Source organism: Chiloscyllium punctatum, chromosome 36 (assembly GCF_047496795.1).
Source record: "Chiloscyllium punctatum isolate Juve2018m chromosome 36, sChiPun1.3, whole genome shotgun sequence".
NCBI lineage: Eukaryota > Metazoa > Chordata > Chondrichthyes > Orectolobiformes > Hemiscylliidae > Chiloscyllium > Chiloscyllium punctatum.
Genome location: NC_092774.1, coordinates 19603799 through 19620581, shown reverse-complemented (window position 1 = coordinate 19620581; position 16783 = coordinate 19603799). Strand labels below are relative to the sequence as shown.

The following is a 16783-nucleotide window of genomic DNA, read 5'->3' as shown; positions in this document are numbered from 1 at the left end:
TCTTCCAAGATTTCTGTCTGCAGATCCTCCCCTTCTGATACCCCGTTAGCAAAGTTGAAACAAGTCATCACTGTCTGTACCGAATAGAAATTCTGATTATAATGTATGTGTCTGTGTGTTTGAAGTACTAACCCAGTAACATACAACCAGTATTATTGATTTAAAATACACAGGAGACGTGAGGAAGGAGGTGTCAGGAGCTGACACACTCCAAACCCTAACAGGGTGTTCCAAGTGGTAGTGAAAACATTTCAAAATGAAGGGGATGGCCATAGAGCTGTACAGCACAGAAACAGTCCATCTCATCCCTGCTGACTAGATATCCGAAATTATCTATCCTATTTACTGGCACTTGGCCCATATTCCTCTAAACCCTACCTATTCACATACCCATCCAGCTGCCTTTTAAAAATTGTGTTTGTGCCAGTCTCCACCACTTCCTCTAGCAGCTCATTGCACACACGCACCACCCTCTGTGTGAAAAAGTACAAATCGATGCCTTCCTCATCCCCCGTTTTACCTGTACTGATACCTTCGGGGATCTCTGAACTTGGACAGCAAGGACCCTTTGTTCCTCTGCACTCTGTAGGGATCTACTATTTATTGCTTACTTCCTTCCCTTATTAAATTTCCCAAATTGCCTGGAGATTAAATTCCACAGTTCTGCCCCATTTACGAGCTGATAGATACCAGAGTGTAGCCGGAGACCATCCTCCTCCCTATGAACAATCCCACCTTTCCAGCATTTACTCCTGGACAGAGGGGACAGCATTGTCTCCAGCTCAGCAGTGTGTTTGTTAGCTTATCAGCATGTCCAACTATATTAATCAAAAGTATCTCACATTAGCTACACAATAAACCATGATGTTAGTTCCCATTATCTCTTTAGTTGCACCCTTACAGTTTTTCCTACATTCTACTTAATGTTATTCTAATGTCACGGTTAGAGATTTAGTGTCAGCATTCCAGACCCTACTTAATATTTTCCTAATGTCATGATTAGATATTTATTATCAATAGTCTCAAGCAGACTGACTCTACTAATCATTAATTAGATATTTAATGTCATATCCCAAATATTTATTGTCCCAATCCTGTCAATCATATTTAGCAGGTGAGGCTAACTTTACTGACTGTTATCTCATCTTGCCATAGTGACCTTTCAGCCTCAACCTTACTCTGCTAATTGGTGTAAGAGCTTTCCACTATCCTTTGCAACAAACTGGCAGTGGTCTCCATGCTCTAACCCTTCCCATGCTTCCATGCCCTTTATTTTCCATACTATCTAATATTAGACTCAGGGTTGTAGAGCACAGAAACAAACCCTTCGGTCCACACCGACCAGATATCCTAAATTAATCTAGTGACCCATTTGCCAGCATTTGCCCCCTACCCCTCTGAATCTTTCCTATTCATATCTGCATCCAGATGCATTTTAAATACTGTAATTGTACCAGCCTCCACCACTTCCTCTGGCAGCTCATTCCATGTCCATACCTCATCCTCTGCGCGAAAGGATCGCTCCTAAGGACCCCCAGAAATCTTTCCCCTCTCACCCTAAACCTATGCCCTCCAGTTCTGGTCTTGGGGGTCTTGCCCCCACAATAAAGGGAAAAAAACATACAAAAATTGAGCAGCCAGACAAAATGCAAAAGGAATAAAATATCGAGCCATAAGGGAAAAAAAAATTGTGTCTCTGTCTGTTTTCCCCCATTGGTATTTGGACCCTTACAATCTGTCAGTAACACCAACATCCCCGGAGAGCAGACTGGGCAAAACACTGGGCATGCTCATCGCTGTCCGCAAAAACGGCGCGAGACCTTCTTTTGATTGACCAATAGGCAGCATTGGAGGACTGGAAGGAGACTGGTCCTCCTGCCAATCAGAGCCAGCCCATTGTCTGAATGCGGAAGTTGGACCATGAACTTCTCAAGCTGCGAGTCCTGATCCTCTCTCTCTCTGAATAAAGATTGAGCTTTACCCCGACTGCAAATTCCTTCCTCTGTCTCAGGTCTGTGAGGACGGCACTCTCTTATCTCGCCCCCTTTTCCACTTTTTTTTAACCATTCTGTGATTCAATTGTTGACTTTCAGCAACTGAAAGGAAAGAGAGTGAATTCGGCGGGGACAGACTCCGGAAACGTTGATCCAGGTCTGTATCTCAATTGGCAAAATAGTTAGGCAGGAGTCATCAGATGGTGGAGAAGTCGATATATCAGGTGTAACCCTTCTTCAGGGCTGGGGCTGGGTGCAGAAACTGCAGATAAAAGGGGGTGGTGGAGAAGTGGGGATAGGTCGAGACAGTTAGAGGGTACGACCTGCTTGGTCAGTGGGAGGAATGAATCTGGTTGGTGGCAGGGAGGAGGTCGGGAAAGTTTTCAAACCTACAAAAGACAACCGGGAAAGAATGGAGGGACAAACCGAACCTTTGAGGGTCAGCTTGGAGGCATCAAGGTCTCAGGACAGGGGGTGGGGATGACCCCAGCTATGGGTCACATACCAGCAAATGGGACTAGATTGATTTAGGATATCTGGTCAGTACAGTCGTGTTGGACAGAAGGGTCTGTTGCTGTGCTATATATCTCCATGACTCTGGCTTTCTACTAACTTTTGCCACATCTATAGGTTCACATTCTCTCTAATGTCGGTGTTAATGTCTTGATGTCTCATTTTGCTCCCACCTTCCTGGGGACGTTAACCATTTTGTGTCTGGTTGTTCCTCAAGAAGCTGCATTGCAGGTTAACCCTGAATTGACACTTTCTTTTTGCTTCCCAAAATCAGACCTGCTCACTCTCAGCAGGATCCCAGTGTTGTGAAAGATATTAGCTTTTCAGGTGGAGGTATCCAAAATTCAGAGAGATATCATATCATGTCTTGACATTTTTGCTTTTCTGCCCCTGTAAGATCCTGAATCAGCATCTTCAGGGGAATTAGTTATATTGGAGTGAGAACAGAAGGGAAGAGAGAGTGGGATGGTGCTTTCAATTTTGTGGAATACCAAAAGAAAAGAATATTCCACAGACAGTAGAAATGCTTGTTCAAAATTTCTACCCTGCACTGGCAGTGATGAGCTTTGTAATCTATTCTGACAGAGTTTTTGAAGATTTGAAGAGGGAAGTTTCAAAATCAACGGATGAAGGGCTTATGCCCGAAACATTGACCCTCCTGCTCCTCGGATGCTGCCTGACTCCCCTGTGCTTTTCCAGTGCCACATTTTTCGACTGACTCTCCAGCATCTCCGATCCTCACTTTGATGTCAATGTCTGACAGTCACTCAATCCACTGGGGCCAGCAAACATTTTCGACCGTGATTTCTGGGAGAGGGATCAAAGCTTTTTGGTTCCTGTCTGAGTATGTTTTCGGCATCAGTGGGACTGGACGAGAGACCCCACTGTTGCAGCACACTGTGCGTGGAGACTGAAACAGTTATACGGCCTGGAAAAGGGATTTCACGGCAGGGAGGGGCTCTACACGTGTTTATGTGCAGCTGAAGCTGTGGCCATGGAGAAACCAGAGGAATCCCGCCCCGTGGAGAAACCGTGGAAGTGTGGTGACTGTGGGAAAGGCTTCCGTTTCCCGTCTGCCCTGGAGACTCATCGGCGCAGTCACACCGGGGAGAGGCCATTCCCCTGCACCGACTGCGGGAAGGCCTTCAGACATTCCTCCCACCTGCTGGCCCACCAGCAGGACCACACGGGGGAGAGGCCCTTCAGCTGTCCAGATTGTGGGAAGGCCTTCGTGTTTTTCTCTGCCCTGTTGGCCCACCAGCGTGTCCACACAGGAGAGAGGCCCTTCAGCTGCCCCGAGTGCGGGAAGGCCTTCAGGTATTCCTCCACCCTGTTGAGCCACCGGCGGGTCCACACGGGGGAGAGGCCCTTCAGCTGCCCCGAGTGTGGGAAGGCCTTTACCCACGTCTCCTCCCTGATGAGGCACCAGCAGAACCACACGGGGGAGAGGCCCTTCAGCTGCCCCGAGTGTGGGAAGGCCTTTACCCAGGCCACCACCCTGCTGACCCACCAGCGGGTCCACACGGGGGAGAGGCCCTTCAGCTGCCCCAAGTGCGGGAAGGCCTTCAGCAGTTCCTCCACCCTGCTGACCCACCAGCGGATCCAGACCGGGGAGAGGCCGTTCACCTGCTCTCAGTGCGGGAAGGGCTTCACGTGCTCCTCCAACCTGCGGAGCCACCAGCGTATCCACACGGGGGAGAGGCCCTTCAGCTGCCCCGAGTGCGGGAAGGCCTTCAGCACATCCTCCACCCTGCTGAGACACCAACGGATCCACACCGGGGAGAGGCCATTCACCTGCTCTCAGTGTGGGAAGGCCTTCACCTACTCCTCCCACCTGCGGAAGCACCAGCGAGTTCACGTGCCATCGCAGGGGGATTGAAGGAGTGACGGCCGAGTGCCATTATCGATTGGACTATCACCCAGGTTCCGGGGACTCCTGGGTTTGAATCCCACTGTGGCGGATGGTGGAATTGGTATTTGGTCAGAAATGTGGAGTTCGGAATCTAACCATGAGACCATTTCAGGGAGGGGCTGGTGTAGGGGAGAAAGCCCCCATCTGATTCCCTCTCTCCCTTGTTAGGGAAGGGAACCACCATTGTGGGAAAGGATTCACTCAGTCGTTCCAGCTGCATCCTTTACCCGGTCTGGCCTACCCCTGACTCCAGACCCACAGCAGTGTGGTTGACTCTACACTGCCCCTTCCTGGCAAATAAGCGGGGAGAAACTTACTTGGAGACAGGGTATGGGTTAAAATTGCTGAGTGAGGCAATACTTCCTCCGGATTACGGCTGTACCAAGGATCCAATTACAAAGGGACAACTTGGTGCTGACCAATAGTAAAGACAGTGGGGTGTGTGTGGGCTTTGATCTTGAACTGTTTAAAAAGCTGCTACTTTGTCTATGCCTTTTTGCTGGGGGAATCTGAAGCTGTAACAAAGTCGGGTCACAATCAAGGTTACCTGAACTTACCGCTGGGCTCAGACTCTCATTGAAAGCTTTGAGCTCCGAGAGGTTTTTGTTTTAAAGCTGCTCCTGTCTTTCAGCCTCTGCAGAGTTTCCAATGTCGTGTATCAGATGGAGCAGTGAATGAGTCGCTTGTATCATTAGAAATTGTACATCTTTCAGGTACTGCGTTGTTTCATCAGCATTGTCAAGTTTCCTGGCAGCACCAGGAGGTGGGGGCTGTGTTCAGTCGAAATGATATGGAGGGGTTGGTATTAGACTGGGGTGATAAAGTTTAAAAAAATCACAATTCCAGGTTATTGTTCAACAGGTTTATTTGGAAGCACTAGCTTTCTGAGTGCTGCTCCTTTATCGGGTAGCTGTGGAGCAGACACAGAACGTATATCAAAAGATCATGCAACTGATAGAATATATTGAACAAGCCTAGATTGCTGTTAAGCCCTTCATCTCTTAGAATGGGTGCAGGTTTTGGTTCATTAATGTGTAACTGCCAGAACATCTTTTAAGTCACATTCTTGAGATGACTTAAGGTTTTATGAAAAAGATAACATCTCAGCTCAGACCATGCATTAAAGGTGTGAGGTCAGATTCTGTCTGTACCCCAATCTTGAATCAGACTGGTTCTATTTCCAAAGGAGGAATTCATAAAATATTACATGGATTGACTGCCTGGACATTGTGTGCTTTTTGACCAAAATTGAATGTATCTGCAAATATAATTCTGCCAATACAAATTCACCCCAAAGAATTGTGTGTGCGTGCATGTGAGTTTGTGCGTGAGAGTGTGTACATGCTTGGTAAAGTGTGAGTGTGATGGTGTATAAGCCTGTGAGAGTATTGAGGGGAGGAGGAACGTGTGTGTGTGTGTCGGAGCATATGTGTGAGAGGTATTAATACAAGCAAGGGGTTGCATTTTGCTAAAACAAGGAAGGGCAGCACTTGTCCAGATAATGATAGGGCCCTGGGTCATGTTATAGAACAGACAGACATGGGGGGGGTGGTGTTCAGGTACATGGTTCTTTGGAAGTTGCATCACAGGTAGCCAGGGCAGTTAAGAAGGCATTAAGCAGCATAGCATTCATTGTTCACACCATTGAGTATCGGGGATGGGACATCATGTTGAGGTTGTACAGGATGTTGGTGAGGCCACTTGCAGAGGACTGAGTACAGTTCTGGTGGCCCTGTAATAGGAAGAATACTATCAGAGAGGGTTTAATAAAGATTTACCAGGATGTTGTAAGGACTGGAGGGTTTGAGTTATAAGGAGAGAGGCTGGGACTTTATTCACTGGAGCACAAGAATGTAGTTTAAATGCAGAGCTTTTCTAAGAAAAATGTCAGTCTGACTCAACATTGGGACACAGACAGAATTCACACCGATTGTCTCTACTTATAAATAGGGCAACGTCTCTTTGAAATGTAGATTCATTTGGATATAACTGTGTGACTTTACATATGAAGATATCCCTTTGAATGTGCTCACATCCCTTTGAAATATAATCTTGTCCATTTAAACCTCTTTATTTGCAGATTTGTGCACTTTGTGTCTTACATTTGCACACACACACACCATGGGTGCTGGGGGAAAAATAAGCACTACCATAGTGGGGGGGGAGGTTAAGAAAAAAAATAATAAGCAATGGATTCCAGCATTAAAAAATGCAGATATGACGCCGTTCCGTTCGATGTCGGAATATCTGTTTAAATTGAGCCGTGAGCTTTCCCAATGTAGACAGGGCTCCTCGAAACGTGGCAGTGTCCCCGCCCCCCGCAGCTGCAGAGTGAGACAGGAGAGTTTGTTTTTGTGAATGAACAGTTGTAGCGCGAGGTGGCTGTGACTTGGTGACGGTGACTTGGTGACGGTGAGGCCCCACGGCCCCGCCCATCCCCTCGGCCCCGCCCATCCCCCACGTGCAGACGTCACGCGGGGGTGAAGGCGGTTGGGAGGAGAAGTCGCTCGAGCGAGGAAGCGGCGGGAGGGCGGCCGTTAGGACAATGGCGCCGTGCGGGCCCTGGGGGCAGACCCCCGTCACTGGGCACCGCCGCCTTCCTGGGGCAGCTGGTGGGTCACGGGCCACGGGCCACGGGCCACACCGCCCCCTCCCCCCCCCGGGCTGTACAGCAGGTAGGAGCCGGTGATCATTGTGGAGGAGGATGGGGGTTAAGGGTCTGTTTGGGAACATGGTCGGCCGCCTGGGGGGTGGAGTTCTCCTGGTCGGGGGGCGGGGCCTGTGACAACGATGGGGCCACGTGGGAGGGACTGGGGCTGGGGGGGGGGGCTGGGGCTGGGGCTGGGGCTGGGACGGGGGGGGGGGGGGGGGAGAACTGGGACTGGGGGGGGGGGGACTGGGACTGGGACTGGGGGGGGGTGAACTGGGACTGGGGGGGGGGGGGGACTGGGACTGGGACTGGGGGGGGACTGGGACTGGGACGGGGGGGGGACTGGGACTGGGACGGGGGGGGGACTGGGACTGGGACGGGGAGGGGGGGGGGACTGGGACGGGGAGGGGGGGGGGACTGGGACTGGGACTGGGACTGGGGGGGGGGGACTGGGACTGGGGGGGGGGACTGGGACGGGGGGGGGGGACTGGGACTGGGACTGGGGGGGGGTGAACTGGGACTGGGGGGGGGGGGGGAACTGGGACTGGGACGGGGGGGGGGGCTGGGACTGGGACGGGGGGGACTGGGACTGGGACGGGGGGGGGGGCTGGGACTGGGCCTCCTTCACCGCCGCTCCCTCACCACCAGACGCCTGGAGGAAGAACGTCTCATCTTCCGCTTCGGAACACTTCAACCCCAGGGCATCAATGTGGACTTCAACAGCTTCCTCATTTCCCCTTCCCCCACCTCATCCTAGTTTCAAACTTCCAGCTCAGTAACTGTCTCCTTGACTTGTCCGACCTGCCTATCTCCTTTTCCACCTCTCCACTCCACCCTCTCCTCCTTGACCGATCACCTTCATCTCCTCCCCCACTCACCCATGGCGGGGGAGGGGGATGGGTATGGGTGGGATACTGTTCAGAGGGCCAGAGTGAAATAGATGGGCTGAATGGCCCGCTTCCACCTTGTCGGAATTCGATGACCCTCCCCACGAAGGAGCATTTTATCTGCATCTATCCTGTCAAGCCCCTTTCAGAAATCTACTGGTTTCAATAGAGGTATACAGCACAGAAACAGACACTTCGGTCCAATTTGTCCATGTTGACCAGGATTCCAATCTAAACCAGTCCCACTTGCCTGCATTTGGCCCATATCCCTCTAAACCTTTCTACTCATGTATCCATCCGAATGCTGTTTCAATGTTGTCACTGTACCTGCATCTACCACATCCTCAGCAAGTTCATTCCACATGCAATTCACCCTCTTTCAAAATATTACCCCGCCGGTTTCTTTTAAATCTCTCTCCTTATATTTAAATAAAAATGCCCCCCCCTCCCCCCTCCTAGTTTTGAGTTCCCCAGCGCTGGATTGTTCTATGTTCTAAACTTAGTGCAGGAGGCTGAAAGAAATGAGCAGCTTTAAAACAAAAACCTCTCGGAGCTGAAAGCTTTCAATGAGAGTCTGAGCCCGGTGTTAAGTTCAGGTAACCTTTATTGCAAACCAACTTTGTTCCAGCTTCAGATCCCCCGAGCAAAAAGGCAGAGAAAAAGCAGTTGCTTTTTAAACCCCACACCTCCCCTCCTCCTCACCCCCCCCACCCTGTCTTTACTGTTGGGTAAAAACAATGACTGCAGATGCTGGAAACCAGATTCGGGATTAGTGGTGCTGGAAGAGCACAGCAGTTCAGGCAGCATCCAAGTAGCTTCGAAATCGACGTTTCGGGCAAAAGCCCTTCATCAGGAATAAAGGCAGAGAGCCTGAAGCGTGGAGAGACTAGTGAGAGGAGGGTGGGGGAGTGGAGAAAGTAGCATCGAGTACAATAGGCGAGTGGGGGAGGGGATGAAGGTGATAGGTCAAGGTGGAGGGTGGAGTGGATAGGTGGAAAAGAAAATAGAAAGTTAGGACAAGTCAGGGGGACAGTGCTGAGCTGGAAGTTTGGAACTAGGGTGAGGTGGGGGAAGAGGAAATGAGGAAACTGTTGAAGTCCACGTTGATATCCTGGGGTTGAAGTGTTCCGAGGCAGAAGATGAGGCGTTCTTCCTCCAGGCGTCTGGTGGTGAGGGAGCAGCGGTTGAAATGTTGGGCCACGGGGCGGTGTGGTTGATTGGTGCGGGTGTCCCGGAGATGTTCCCTAAAGCGCTCTACTAGGAGGCATCCAGTCTCCCCAATGTAGAGGAGACCACATCGGGAGCAACAGATACAATAAAATGATATTAGTGGATGTGCAGGTAAAACTTTGATGGATGTGGAAGGCTCCTTTGGGACCTTGGATGGAGGTGAGGGAAGAGGTGTGGGCGCAGGGTTTGCAATTCCTGCGGTGGCAGGGGAAGGTGCCAGGATGGGAGGGTGGGTTGTGGGGGTGGGGGTGGTGGGGGGGGGGGGTGGGGGGGCATGGACCTGACCAGGTAGATACGGAAGGCGGAAAAGGGATGGGGAGGGAAATATATCCCTGGTGGTGGGGTCTTTTTGGAGGTGGCGGAAAAGTCGGCAGACGATTTGGTTTATGCGAAGGTTGGTAGGGTGGAAGGTGAGCACCAGGGGCGTTCTGTCCTTGTTATGGTTGGAGGGGTGGGGTCTGAGGGCAGGAGTGCGGGATGTGGACGAGATGCCTTGGAGGACACCTTTAACCATGTGGGAAGGGAAATTGCGGTCTCTAAAGAAGGGGGGCATCTGGTGTGTTCTGTGGTGGAACTCATCCACCTGGGAGCAGATCTGGCGGAGGTGGAGGAATAGGGAATACGGGATGGCATTTTTGCAAGAGGTAGTGTGGGAAGAGGTGTAATCCAGGTAGCTGTGGGAGTCGGTGGGTTTGTAGAAAATGTCGGTGTCAAGTCGGTCATCATTAATGGAGATGGAGAGGTCGAGGAAGGGGAGGGAGGTGTCAGAGATGGTCCAGTTAATTTTAAGGTCATGGTGGGATGTGTTGGTGAAGTTGATGAATTGCTCAACCTCCTCGCGGGAGCACGAGGTGGTGCCAATGCAGTCATCAATGTAGCGGAAGAAGAGGTGGGGAGTGGTGCCGGTGTAATTACAGAAGATCAACTGCTCTACGTAGCCAACAAAGAGACAAACATAGCTGGGGCCCATACGTGTGCCCATGGGCTACCCCTTTGGTCTGGAGGAAGTGGGAGGATTCAAAGGAGAAATTGTTAAGGGTGAGGACCAGTTCAGCCAAACGAATGAGAGTGTCAGTGGAAGGGTACTGTTGGGGACGTCTGGAGAGGAAAAAACGGAGGGCTTGGAGGCCCTGGACATTGCGGATGGAGGTGTAGAGGGATTGGATATCCATGGTGAAGATGAGGTGTTGGGGGCCGGGGAAACGGAAGTCTTGGAGGAGGTGGAGGGCGTGGGTGGTGTCTCGAACGTATGTGGGGAGTTTCTGGACTAGGGGGAATAGAACAGTGTCGAGGTAGGTAGAGATGAGTTCAGTGGGGCAGGAGCACGCTGAGACAATGGGTCAGCCAAGGTGGTCAGGCTTGTGGATCTTGGGAAGGAGGTAGAACCGGGCAGTGCGGGGTTCCCGGACTATGAGGTTGGAAGCTGTGGTTGGGAGATCTCCTGAGGTGATGAGGTTCTGTATGGTCTGGGAGATGATGGGTTGGTGATGGGGGTTGGGTCATGGTCGAGGGGGCAGTAGGAAGAGGTGTCTTCGAGTTGGCGTTTGGCTTCAGCAGCGTAGAGGTCAGTGCGCCAGTTTACCACTGCGCCCCCTTTATCCGCTGGCTTGATGGTGAGGTCGGGATTGGAGCAGAGGGATTGGAGGGCTGCGCGTTGTGAGGGTGAGAGGTTGGAGTGGGGGAGGGGGGGTAGACAGGTTGAGGCGGTTAATGTCCCAGCGGCAGTTGGAAATGAAGAGGTCGAGGGCAGGTAATAGGCCAGCGCAGGGTGTCCAGGTGGATGCAGTGTGTTGGAGGTGGGCGAAGGGTCCTCGGAAGGTGGGCGGGAGTCCAGATTGTGAAAGTAAGCTCGGAGGCGGAGGAAGTGTTCGACATCACGGCGTGTATTAAATTCATTGATGCGTGGATGGAGGGGGATGAAGATGAGTCCTTTGCTGAGGACTAATCGTTCGTCCTCAGTGAGGGGGAGGTCTGGGGGGATGGTGAAAACGCGGCATGGCTGGGAGCTGGGATCTGGTGTGGGTGTGGAGCTGGGAGTGGGGGCGGAGCCGGTAACTGGAGTGGGTGTGATGGTGGGGGGGAATGGGGGGTGGAGTCATGAGCTGGGGTGGTGTTCCCCTCAGGGTTCTGTAGGCCAGGAATGGTGACGGTGGGATCTGTGGGGGGCATGTCAGCAGAATGCAGGTGAGTGGCGTTGGTGGGGGCGGAAGTGGGGGTGACCACAGCAGTAAGGGTGGCAGAAGTCACTGAGCGTGTGACATCAGCGATGATGTGAGGGGCAGAAATGATGTCACATGTGATGCATGAGGAATTGTGAGGGGCGGAAGTGGCTGTGGGAGTAGCCATGATGGGGGCGGAAGTGACATCAATCAGCGTGGGGGCGGCAGCTGCACCAGCCGCATGGCTAATGGCGTCCGAGCAATTTCAGAGGCCGGGGGAATCTTCTGGAATGTTTGAGGAGCGCTGGTTATGGAGGTGGGTGGATAAAGGTTTGTTGTACTTACAGTTTTTGCTGTTTAAGATGGAGTTGAAATACTGTTTGTTGAGAGTATGAATTCTCCTGAGGATGTAGTACAGAGGGGGTCCTTTGTAATTCTGAGAGAGTGTGGCCCTCAGCTGAGGCAGGGCTGACTGGAGAGAGGTTAGGTGATGGCGCATTGCTGCAAGCGTGGAGCGGAGGATCCTGAAGGAGAACCGTTGCTGGTGTTTTTTGAATCTGTAGTCTGGACTGTTTGTCCTGTTCGGATCCGAACTCTGCTGGTTTAAAGGTGGTCTGGAGTCCGTGTGGGATGAGTTGGTTACGGAGGCAGGCACTGAGGAAGCGAATGGGGCTGTGGTAGCGAGTCTGTTTCAGGATATGGTTGAAGAGCCTCAGGGCAGAGGAAATGACCTGGGAGTTGCAGTGGGAGAGGGACTCCCTGAGATTCTTGTAGAGAGAGGAGGAAAACTTCTTCAAGGCAGGCATCCTTGCAAGAGGATTCGCAGTAGGGTTAAAATCAACGAGGTAAAAACAAGGACTGCAGATGCTGGAGACCAGATTCTAGAATCACACAACTCCAGGTTGGAGTCCAACAGGCTTCTTTGGAAGCAGTAACTTTTGGAGTGCTGCCTCATCATCAGGTGGTTGTGGAGGATAAGATCCTGAGACACAATTTAGAGCAAAACATTCCAGCGTCCTGCCACTGAAATGGTATATTGAACAAACCTGGATTGTTAAGTCTTCCACCTTTTCAAATAGGTTGCAGGTCTCATTACAATGTGAATCCCAGAATCGAGATAACAAGGTTTGATAGCAAAAGCTCACATCTCAGCTCATTAAAGGTGTGAGGTCAGAGTCGGCCTGTATCCCAATCTTGAGTCAGACTGGTTCTGTTTCCAAAGTCAAAGTTACAAGCTATTACATGTATTGACTGCCTGCACACACCACACCTCCCCTGTCCCACCTCCCTCACTGTCTTCACTATTGGCGAGCACCAAGTTGTCCCTTTGTAATTGGATCCTTGGTACATCCGTAACCCGGAGGAAGTATTGCCTCACTCAGCAATTTTAACCCATACCCTGTCTCCAAGTAAGTGTCTCCCTGCTCATTTGCCAGGAAGGGGCAGTGTAGAGTCAACCAGACTGCTGTGGGTCTGGAGTCAGGTGTAGGCCAGACCGGGTAAAGGATGCAGCTGGAACGACTGAGTGAATCCTTTCCCACAATGGCGGTTCCCTTCCCTAACAAGGGAGAGAGGGAATCAGATGGGGGCTTTCTCCCCCACACCACCCCCTCCCTGAAACGGTCTCATCGTCAGATTCCGAAGTCCACATTTCTGACCGAATACCAATTCTGCCATCTGTCGTGGCGGGATTCAAACCCGGGACTCCCCAGAAACAGGTCCACAGTTCAATTGATATTGGCACTCGGCCGTCACTCCTTCAATCCCCCTGCGATGGCACGTGAACTCGCTGGTGCTTCCGCAGGTGGGAGGAGTAGGTGAAGCCCTTCCCGCACTGAGAGCAGGTGAAGGGCCTTTCCCCGGTGTGGATCCGCTGGTGGGCCAGCAGGTTGGAGGAGCTGGTGAAGCCCTTCCCGCACTGAGAGCAGGTGACTGGCTTCTCCCCGGTGTGGACCCACTGGTGGGTCAGCAGGGAGGAGACCTGGGCAAAGCCCTTGCCACACTCGGGGCAGCTGAAGGGCCTCTCCCCCGTGTGGACACGCTGGTGGTTCCGCAGGTTGGAGGAGCAGGTGAAGCCCTTCCCGCACTCGGGGCAGCTGAATGGCCTCTCCCCGGTGTGGATCCGCTGGTGGGTCAGCAGGTTGCAGGAAGTGCTGAAGCCCTTCCCGCACTCGGGGCAGCTGAAGGGCCTCTCCCCCGTGTGGATACGCTGGTGGATCAGCAGGTGGGAGGTATACCTGAAGCCCTTCCCGCACTGAGAGCAGGTGAATGGCCTCTCTCCTGTGTGGATCCGCTGGTGGGTCAGCAGGTGGGAGGATGTGCCGAAGGCCTTCCCGCACTCGGGACAGCGGAAGGGCCTTTCCCCCGTGTGGATCCGCTGGTGGGCCTGCAGGTTAGAGGAATGTCTGAAGGCCTTTCCGCAGACAGGGCAGGGGAATGGCCTCTCCCCGGTGTGACTGCGCCGATGAGTCTCCAGGGCAGACGGGAAATGGTAGCCTTTCCCACAGTCGCCACACTTCCACGGTTCCTCCACAGGGCGGGATTCCTCAGGTTTCTCCATGGCCACAGCTTCAGCTGCACACAAACACGTATGGAGCCCCTCCCTGCCGTGAAGTCCCCTTCCCAGGCCGTATAACTGTTTCAGGCTCCACACACAGTGCGCTGTAACAGTGGGGTCTCTCGTCCAGTCCCACTGATGCTGAAAACTTCCTCAAAGAGGAACCAAAAAGCGTTGATCCCTCTCACAGAAATCACAGTCAAAAATCGTTGTGGTCCTGATGGATTGAGAGACTGTCAGACATTGACATCAAAGTGAGGACTGCAGACACTGGAGAGTCAGTCAAAAAATGTGGCGCTGGAAAAGCACAGCAGGTCAGGTAGTATCCGAGGAGCAGAAGACTCAATGTTTCGGGAATAAGCCCTTCATCCATTGATTTTGAAACTTCAGTCTTCAGATTTTCAAATACTCTGCAAAAAGAGATTACAAAAGTCATCACTATCAGTGCAGGGTAGAAATTCAGAACAAGCAATTCTACTTTCTGTGGAATATTCTTTTGTTGTTCCACAAAACTGAAAGTACCATCCCACTCTCCGTTCCCCTCTGTTCTCACTCCACTCTAACTAATTCTCCTGAAGGTGCTGATTCAGGATCTTCCAGGGCCAGAAAAAGCAAAAACATCAAGACTGACATCTCTCTGAATTTTGGATACCTCCACCTGAAAGTTAATATCTTTCACAACACTGGGATCCTGCTGAGAGTGAGCAGGTCTGATTTTGGGAAGCATAAAAAAAAAGTGTGTCAATTCAGGGTGAACCTGCAATGCAGCTTCTTGAGGAAGGACCAGACACAAAATGGTTAATGACCCCGAGAAGGTGAAGCAAAATGAGACATCAAGGCATTAACACCGACACACTTCAGTCAAACTCTTCTGCTCCCAGTCAGGGCAAAACATGCTCTGAAAGTCCAGCCTTCACAACCATACTTCTGCTTTCACTGAAGACAATTAGAGTCACGCAGCACGGAAACAGACCCTTTGGCCCAACCTGCCCAGATATCCTAAATTAATCTAGTCACGTTTGCCATCACTTGGCCCCTATATGGGCCGGGTGCTGACAGCTGGGACGAAATTGGGTTGGCTCTCTTGTCAGCAAGGACGAGTTGGACCGAAGGGTCTGTTTCTGTGCTGTACATCTCTATGACTCCAGTCACATTTGTAGGTAATATTAACGGAGAACTCTGTTCCCAGCTTTGTATTTGTCGGCAACTGCATGGTACTTATCATCCTCAGGCGGCCGGCCTTGTTGAATGTTTTAACCAGACTCACGACTAAACTTGCCAAATTAATGGCAGAGTCTGGCCCCTCCTGTTTATGTTAATCCCTGTGGCCTTATTCCAGATGCGATCCATGTCTGCGGGCAAGACACGACTGTCTCCAGCTGAGAGTCTCACTGGTCACCCCCTCCGTACCCTTTGGAACGATTCAGCTCCCTTCTCAGTCCACGTCCACCACGTGACCGAAGCAATGATTGGTTATGTTCTTGCTCTAATGAATGTTATGTGTGCCTTTTACTCCCAGGAGCGTGCGGCCTACAGCGATGTTCCCTCCCTTTCAGCCTCGTCACGGGTAGACCCTGGTTCGTTGGTGCTCGTCAAGGACTGGACTGGCAAAGGTCTCCAACCTCATTGGGATGGCCCCTTCCAGGTTTTACTTCCCACCCCTCCGTCGGCCAAAGTTGCTGGGCGCTCAGCTTGGGTCCAACGGCACCATTGTAAATTGATTGACCGCACCAATCAAAAGGGGGAAAGACGAGGAGAGAATCCTGGAATCTGAACAAAAGGAGTGGACCCTGTCCATTTGGGTTTTTGAATCCTGCTGTTGTTCTAATGTTAATCTTATTACAGATACTTGAACTAAGAGGAGGGACATGTGGGGGATCACTTATCTCCTCACCTTTCTGATCACGTACAACATCCTGATGGGGAAAGGCTCTAAGTATGGATGGGACCGGGAATGATCAGAGGTTATCCACCACCCATACTGAGGAGATGTCGTCCAGTGCACCGGACCAGACGCCTTTGACGTGTGGAACGTGATGAAGATTGATTATTGTAATGGACTCTTCCATCAGAAAGACCAGATGGTCCATCTGGACAGTAGAAATCAGGGGGAGTTACCATGGCGTTACCGAACCTGTCTTTTTGATCTTACCTGCAGACGCAAGCCTAGTGAGGATAAAAATGATCAACCCCGTCATTATGGTAAATATTTTAAGGGCGCCCAGGAACACCATCCCTTTTTGTAGGACGGGCCGACTCGAGAAAAGGGAAACCTGATAGGGAAAACTCCTCAATCCACAAGGAACTTATTTATACAGGCCCACAGAACGCTCTTCACCCCAGAGGCAGTAGTATGTTACTCCTCTCTATCGGGAGATGACTTACTTGCCCCGTCCCCAGTCCCCGATTCCATTCTATTTGTCAGACTCCCTACTGCTGATCCTGTGAAGAGAAATATCACTTTCCAATACCTCCGGTCTGTGTATACAAACAGCTGGTGTAACACTGCCTGGGGTACAGCAGGCCTTATGTGGCACATAGACCTGGAATGGAACCCTTCCCTTGTGCATTTAACATAGAACATAGAAGAATACAGTGCAGTACAGGCCCTTCGGCCCTCGATGTTGCGCCGATCAAAGCCCACCTAACCTACACTAACCCACTATCCTCCATATACCTATCCAATGCCCGCTTAAATACCCATAAAGAGGGAGAGTCCACTACTGCTACTGGCAGGGCATTCCATGAACTTACGACTCGCTGAGTGAAGAACCTACCCCTAACATCAGTCCTATATCTACCCCCCCCTTAATTTAAAGCTATGCCCCCTTGTAATCGCTGACTCCATACGTGGAAAAAAGTTCTCACTGTCAACCCTATC

The 16783-nt window shown here is 51.5% G+C and overlaps 2 protein-coding genes across 5 annotated transcripts in view; one reads left to right on the top strand and one right to left on the bottom strand.

The window, feature by feature from the left end:
* The window catches only part of LOC140460860 (uncharacterized), a 129184-nt gene extending 122551 nt beyond the window's left edge, over positions 1-6633 (top strand). Inside the window, exons 1-2 of one of the 3 annotated variants that reach the window (XM_072555558.1) lie at positions 1915-2011; positions 3093-6633. In XM_072555558.1, the coding sequence (XP_072411659.1) occupies positions 3502-4386 (885 nt within the window). In that variant the 5' untranslated portion in view covers positions 1915-2011; positions 3093-3501 and the 3' untranslated portion in view covers positions 4387-6633. Of the gene's footprint in view, positions 1-1914; positions 2152-3092 lie in introns of those variants that run through there. The other 2 variants (XM_072555557.1, XM_072555559.1) reach the window with 2 other exon arrangements.
* Positions 6634-9459: 2826 nt separating this feature from the next.
* Positions 9460-16783, bottom strand: part of LOC140460831 (uncharacterized) — a 243853-nt gene continuing 236529 nt past the window's right edge. The window contains exon 7 of one of the 2 annotated variants that reach the window (XM_072555484.1): positions 9460-13302. In XM_072555484.1, coding sequence (XP_072411585.1) covers positions 13105-13302 — 198 coding nt within the window. In that variant the 3' untranslated portion in view covers positions 9460-13104. Of the gene's footprint in view, positions 13802-16783 lie in introns of both variants that reach the window. The other variant, XM_072555485.1, reaches the window with a different exon arrangement.